General features: G+C 35.5%; 2 protein-coding genes across 4 annotated transcripts in view; both read right to left on the bottom strand.

Annotated features, from left to right (window-relative positions):
* LOC107654758 (39S ribosomal protein L3, mitochondrial-like) overlaps nt 1-2297 on the bottom strand; it is a 12086-nt gene extending 9789 nt beyond the window's left edge. For 2 of the 3 annotated variants that reach the window (XM_016441998.1, XM_016442000.1), the window contains exons 1-3: nt 2045-2297; nt 1622-1803; nt 1376-1467 (exon numbers count right to left, since the gene is read on the bottom strand). In XM_016441998.1, the coding sequence (XP_016297484.1) occupies nt 1376-1467; nt 1622-1803; nt 2045-2139 (369 nt within the window). In that variant the 5' untranslated portion in view covers nt 2140-2297. The remainder of the gene's footprint in view (nt 1-1375; nt 1468-1621; nt 1804-2044) is intronic. The other variant, XM_016441999.1, reaches the window with a different exon arrangement.
* A 2741-nt stretch (nt 2298-5038) lies between these two features.
* Nucleotides 5039-7087, bottom strand: part of cpne4b (copine IVb) — a 34172-nt gene continuing 32123 nt past the window's right edge. Inside the window, exon 16 of the mRNA XM_016441997.1 lies at nt 5039-6019. Coding sequence (XP_016297483.1) covers nt 5888-6019 — 132 coding nt within the window. The 3' untranslated portion in view covers nt 5039-5887. The remainder of the gene's footprint in view (nt 6020-7087) is intronic.

The following is a 7087-nucleotide window of genomic DNA, read 5'->3' as shown; positions in this document are numbered from 1 at the left end:
GAGAGAGAGAGCGAGAGCGAGAGAGAGAGAGAGAGAGAGAGAGAGAGAGAGAGAGAGGGAGAGAGAGAAAGTTTTATTAATGTTTTAAAATGCAGTTCAATATTGGTGATATACATCAATATTAGCACCAAATCGAATATTTTACCAAAATTAAAACCAAAATGAAAGTTTTTTTTGATTTAGCCAATAAACCAAAATGCGATTATTTAATGACCAATTAATTATTTAATCAAATGTAATAATAAACACCCCAATCAAAACTAAATTAAATCTAAGCATTTACAATGCACATAAAGCAGTTTTTATTTCAACCTTTTATGGACATAATTACATTTCTAGTCCAATTCGTTGTTGAAATATAAACATTTAAATGGTGGCTGTAATAAAAAACTTGTTTTCATAACAAATTTACTGAAATATACATTAATGAACACAACAGATTAAGCAGAAATATAATGAATATATAATATACTGCACAAATCTACAAGCATTAATTAATTAAACGGTGACATTTAAAGGGTTAGTTCACCCAAAAATTACAATTCTGTCATTAATTACTCACCCTCATGGTGTTCCAAACCCGTAAGACCTTCGTTCATCTTCGGAACACAAATTAAGATATTTTTGATGAAATCTGAGAGCTCTCTGACCTTCCCATAGACAGCAAGGATACTACCACGATCATTGCGCAGAAATATGTGACATGAGGGGTTTAACCTTAATTTTACGAAGCTACGAGAATACTTTTTGTGTGCAAAAGAAAACAATAATAACATAATTTATTCAACAATTCTTCACCCCTGAGTCAAAAATATCTTAATTTGTGTTCTGAAGATGAACAGAGGTCTTACGGGTTCGGGACGACATGAGGGTGAGTAATTAATGACAGAATTTTCATTTTTGGGTGAACTAACCCTTTAAATGTCACCGTTTCTTTAATGATTCCAGCCCTCCAAATGTATTCTGGCCGAATATTTTCAGTTGCCAAATTTTTAAAGCATCACTCTTTAACAAAATAATAATAAAATCTAAAAAAGAAATAAAAATCTAAATTTATATCTAAAAATCTAAATCTAAAAATAAAAATCTAAATTTAGAAATTATTTTAAATGCACTTTTTCCATTTGCCAATCAAATTAATATAATTTGACAATTAATCTCACAGGAACAACCAATAAACTCAACTCAATGAAAGTTCAGCTGAATTTTAAGACTGCCAGAGATACTTTTGATAAGTCACAGCTTCCACAATACTGTCTTTTTATTTTTCAATTTATTTACATTTGTTAAAAAAAATAGATTTTATATACAATTTAAATGAAAGTGCTGTCATTTCCACCTCTGTAATAAAGTGATGACCTTATATCCTCTTTACCTGCAGCATGGTCACTACGTGTCTCTCTCCAGATTTGGTCCACACAGGCATCATTCCGAGTTTAACAGCCACAAGACCGACTCTCCGACTCCCTGAGGAGATGCAGATTACAAATCAATACAACCATTAAAACTGAAGCAGTTATCATAATCACAATTATGAGCAAAAGCACGCTGCCTCCTGTAGGTCTGGAGTGGAAATGACACCCACAGACCTCAGGGGTTGTGTTCTGATGGTGTGACCCACCTTCCACCCACTCATGTCTGGGCCAAGGCTCATCCTTGAGGGGGTTGAGTTTGTCTGTGGTCTGTTGTTTATATTCCTCTGTAACGACCTTCTTCAGAAAAGAAGCATTATCTTCAGTGAGGTGCTCATCCCACCATGTGTTTGTGCGATGCGTTCTTATACACTGAATGACAGGAGCTCTGCTGAAGACACAGAAAACAGGGGCATGATGGGAACTGCCATGCTTTTTACATAAATATCACGTTAAAAAGTTGATAATGTGATACTACTGACAGTGACATTACATAAAGTAGTTAAACGTGATGCTACTGAATAATACGCCTAAATAATAAGATTTTCTGTATTTATGTGAGATTTACATGATCTTGCATTAAAGATTACATTATTTTATGACGTTAATATTCCGTTTTTAACAGCAAATACCTCTGCAGCGCTGCTCCAGCTCGGCAAACGGTTACTGGCGCTCCTCTTAGCAAACCATCAGCAAGTTTAATGAACCTACACGTCAGTGCTGTCATCTTTATTATTTACAATTATCATACAACACGACTACAGCTCATTCATTTATCCCGATCGCAACATTGTACCAGACATGACAGTCTCGTGTTTGTCCTGCAGTAGAATGACATTCCTTCCACTTCCGGTGTTACACGGAAACACGGTCGCTGGTCTCTGTCGCTTCAAAATATTGTTCCTTTAAATTATTAGTTCCCTAAGCACTTAATAGTGTGTTATAAACTATTATCTACCTAAGCACTCAGTACCGTGTTATTATTTTTGCTGAGGACAAAATAAATTTTCGGGATGTCGTTAGAGCTCTGTTATCATTTTAAAATGACAAAGTAATAAACACTAAAATAAATTGTTCCTCACAACGAAAAAATAGGCTAAATATTAATCTACATGTAGTCAGTTGATATTGTTTTAAATTGTGCATTATATTGTGCCACTATGGAAATAAATAAATAAATATTTTTTTGTTACAACAAAAAAATCTCAATATTAACCTGTTCAGATTCATATTTTATTGAGCAGTTTTACATAGCGATTGGCACAGGATTCTTAGGCTGGTTAACTATTTCCAAGCACTCTCACAACATGTTCCTAACAAAACAATATAATCAAAATATGTTCTTTGCAGATATCCAATCTTCATGTGTGATAATATGTAGAATGCATTTGGTGAATCTCCTTGTTTGTCTTACAAAACCTAATCTCTGCCAGACACTCACAGTGAAGCAAGAAGATAGTTTTTCTGTCAATTAACCAACATTATTTGTGTAGAAATCTGTCAGAATTGACAACCTCATGCATTTCAAATGATAAACCGAGATGCAGAAAAGACAGTGGAGGTGGAGCTGGAGGAGGTGAATGTAAGACCAGGAGGTTGAGGGATTTGAGGAGGACCTCAGCGATGCTCTGGCCTTCCATGGGTTTTCCTTGAAGACCTCAGAACCACTGCAGATTGAACCCTAAACCACAATTCAGCTGCTCCCCTTGTCCTGCCAGCTGCTGCTTCCATCATGCTGCCAGCTAACTCAACCCTGCCAGCTGCTTCTTCCTACAACCTGCCAGTTACGTTTTCCTCTGACCTGCCAGTTTCCTTACCCTTCCTGCTATCTGCCTCATCCAATCTCACAGGTTGTCCAGCCTGCTGCCAGTGATGTTCACACTCAGGGGTCTGAGGAGCATTACATATGTACATATTTTAGCAGCAGGTGATGATCCCTTCCAGACACCAGGATAAACTGACCACACAGATTTCGGACATTTATAAGGCTGGATGAATCTGAATCTGAGTGTATGTAGTGGTACACAGCCTCAAAACCACCTGAAAAATTAACATACACACACACACACACGTACGTGTATATATATATATATATATATATATATGCACATATATTTTTCAGGCGGTTTTGAGGCTATATATATATATATATATATGTTCAAAATAACTAAATTGTATATTATATTTTTTAAATACATTCAAACAAAGGTTTAAGAGTTCAAATAATGAAACAATTAGATAAGTATTGAAACGTGAACCAAGGTGAATCCAAATATTTTATGTGAATATTCACCTTAGTTAATATTCATGCTTATTATTTAAAAGATGGTGAATATTCATGAAATGGAGATCTAATGGGAGCCCCCTAGCAATACTGTGTCATTGTGAAAGACATTCAACTTCAGATTTCATTCCCTGCTGTTGTTTTGAATGAGAAAGTATCTGCAAAATCACTAACAATAAATAATCTGCTGAATCTTTGACTAATGGACCTGTTGGATATGATATAGGACATGATCTCTCTTTCTCCTGTTAACCCCTAATCTTGTCCTGGTGATCTGAGTGTTTAATTATATATGATGGAGCTAACTGAAAGGCTGTGTGCATGTGTGGAGAGAAGTGTGCGCATGTTTGTGTGTTTAGACTTCAAAGATTCGATCACACCTCCAGGACTCCATTTCTCAAGGTCTTCTGATGCCTGTTAAAGAGTCTTTACACTCAAGCTTGCCTCTAAATTTTTCATTTAGTGAATTACAGTATTGTAGCGTTAAAGAAACTCTGGATCAATATTACTGGGTGTGAGAGACCTATGTGTGTGCTGAGCAAGTGCATCCAGTGAACAAGAGTATCAAAACAAAAAAATAAGGAACAAAAGTGGGAAAAAACTTTTTTATTGGCAACATGCAAAATACAGTCCTGGTTTTGGTAGTAAGCAAGCATACATGCACACACGCTCCAAACTGAAGGAAGAAGGAAAGAAAGAAATGTGTAAAAATAAATGAGAAATGTGTCTAAGACAGCACCAGAAATACACATCTACTATTTCCAAATATCTGAAATGACTTAGATTAGGTTAAGAAATTCTGCAAAACAAATATCAAGAAACCCGTAGAAAAGAACAAAAACAAACAACACCTAAACACTAAGTACTGTATTCACAGAACCCATTCCACATGCTTTCAAATAAATATGCATTTGTTTATAGAGCTATATACAATACACTTAATTGTATGTTACAATTGTAAGTCATAAAGGCCTCACATTAAAAATAAGTTTTAAAATAAATACACTACCGTTCAAAAGTTTGGGGTGGGTAAGAAAGGAACAAATATTTTTATTCACCGAGGCATTAAATTATCAGTATCAATAAAGACATTTAAAATACTACAAAAGATTTCAATTTGAAATAATTACTGTTCATTTGTACTTTTTTTCACCAAATAGAATGATTTCTGAAGGATCATGTGACACTAAAGACTGGAGTAATGATGCTGAAAATTCAGCTTTGCCATCACACAAACAAATATACACAAATTTTTATCAAATAAATGCAGCCTTGGTGAGGATAGGGAACTTCTTTCAAAAACATGAAATTCTTACCAACCACAAACTTTTTTGCAGGTAAATTAAATTAATCAATAAAATGGTTGCACTTTGGATTATAAAGGACTAACAGTGTTTACTAACTGAGTATTGGTCATGCACTGGCCAATATCTGATAATCACTTGCCTCCTAAACTATTACGCATTGGAATATTATGCTATATTGGACTATATAGCCCTTTTACAGCAGGTCCACCAAAAATAACAGTAAATAATATCAACAAAACAAAAGGTAACAAAAGCCAACGCTTATGAACAAATGCAACTTGGAATCAGTCTGGCATCTGAATCTAAAGGAAGACAGTCCAGTTGAAGGTTTCATTCTTTCGGCTTTCCTTCTATTTACACAGAGTAGGTGACAGCAGATTAAAAGGTGCTGGCAGATTGGTTTGGTTGCAATGAAAGGAATCTATCCCATTGTTATGTTAAAGGTGCATTCAGTGATTTCAACCACATTTTACACATAATACTTTTTAAAAATGTTTAAAATCATCCGGGTCACGGCACCAATATAACCCCTCTGGTTCTACTCTCCTCGTTCTTGTTCCGAGCGGCATTCAAACCAGTGTTTTCAGCATGGGAGGCGGACCCTCTAACGAAGACGCTAAAGGAGATTTTAGGTCCAAGACGATATTAGCCATATTAGCCAGGGAAACCAAAACAAAAAATGACTGAGTGCACCTTTAATATAACTAACAACAGCGTAAAAAATATGGACAGCTAAGGACATTTCTGCCCAATGCTATTGGAAACCTGAGTGAAAAAACAACAACAAGGATGAACCTGCTTGTCGATTCCGATACTGATACAGCAAGCTGTGAAATGATCAGCGAAGATATCTTGAAGTTGAGACGAATATGGCTGTGCGTAGCTCAGGGACTGAACGCTCTGGAAGACTCAAAGTCCGACAGGCCTTTGGGCTTGATGCCTTTTCCATTGTAGTAATCCACCACTTGATTGGGAACCTCAGCCAGCACACTTTTAGCCAGTGCTGCAGGAGAGGCCTGTGTGGAAGAAAAGACGGAGGGAAGGATGAGAGAAGGGAATATAGATGAAATTTCACACTCACTTGTGCTTGAGTAGGCAATACAGGAAAGGTGTCACTCCTATTTCACTCCGTCCGCAAAACAGGTGGAGACAGACCAGAGAAAACCCAGCAGCACAGAGCTAAAAATAAACACGTACACACACATACGCACGCTCGGTTTCTCGCCGAAGCATTCTTATCGGACAGCCAACTTCACACCTTCAGAGTTGCGCTATATTTATGAATTGTGTGATATTGCAGAAGTTGACCTGAGGTAGCAGGTTTCCTTACAGCCATCTTCCAGACTGTGAAGAAAAAAGCCAAACAAAGCCCTTCTCTGGAGTTTATTGCACAAGAAGCCTTGGACAAAAGGTTCAATAAATCAAATGAAAAACCTGAAGATTTAAAAAAGCATAACTACATCAGCAGTTACATAACAACTGAGAAAATAAAACATAACCATGAAAGAATCTGAAGAAACGAATGCAGAGATTTGGCCAAGAAGAAATCATAATTATTTTAAAATTATCACAAAAATAAAAACAATAATTTTAAATACAACAATAAATAATGCTAATAATAATTTTTAAAGACATTTTTTTAACTATTTGAACTACAGGTATCTGCCCTAAGCCCTCATTCAATGTCAACTGAAAAGAGTTACTCCTTTAAAAGGAATCACTGCAACAGTTGAACCCAAATCAATATTAATCCTAGAAAAGGGTGATGTTGCTGATTAGAAACAAATATTTCATGCAATTGCTAAATCAATAAATCAACAGTTAAGCATTGTGAAAAACTAATTATTTACTCTGTATATATGTCTGGGCCATAAAAAGTTATGCATAGCTGTCAGCTTAGCTGCAATCTAATGTTACTATATTTAAATTAATTATGAATCATGTCTCTCCCATGTGTTGCTGCCAATGCGTTCCATTTTTCTTCTCACAGCTGCCATTTTTACATTCACAATAAATGATTTATAAATGACTAAATTAATATTTATGAAAAATACGGAATCATTAATAATAATAATAATGATACA

The sequence above is a fragment of the Sinocyclocheilus anshuiensis genome, unplaced genomic scaffold (assembly GCF_001515605.1).
Source record: "Sinocyclocheilus anshuiensis isolate Anshui unplaced genomic scaffold, SAMN03320099.WGS_v1.1 scaffold195, whole genome shotgun sequence".
NCBI classification, from domain to species: domain Eukaryota; kingdom Metazoa; phylum Chordata; class Actinopteri; order Cypriniformes; family Cyprinidae; genus Sinocyclocheilus; species Sinocyclocheilus anshuiensis.
This window is presented reverse-complemented; position numbering and strand designations above follow the sequence as displayed.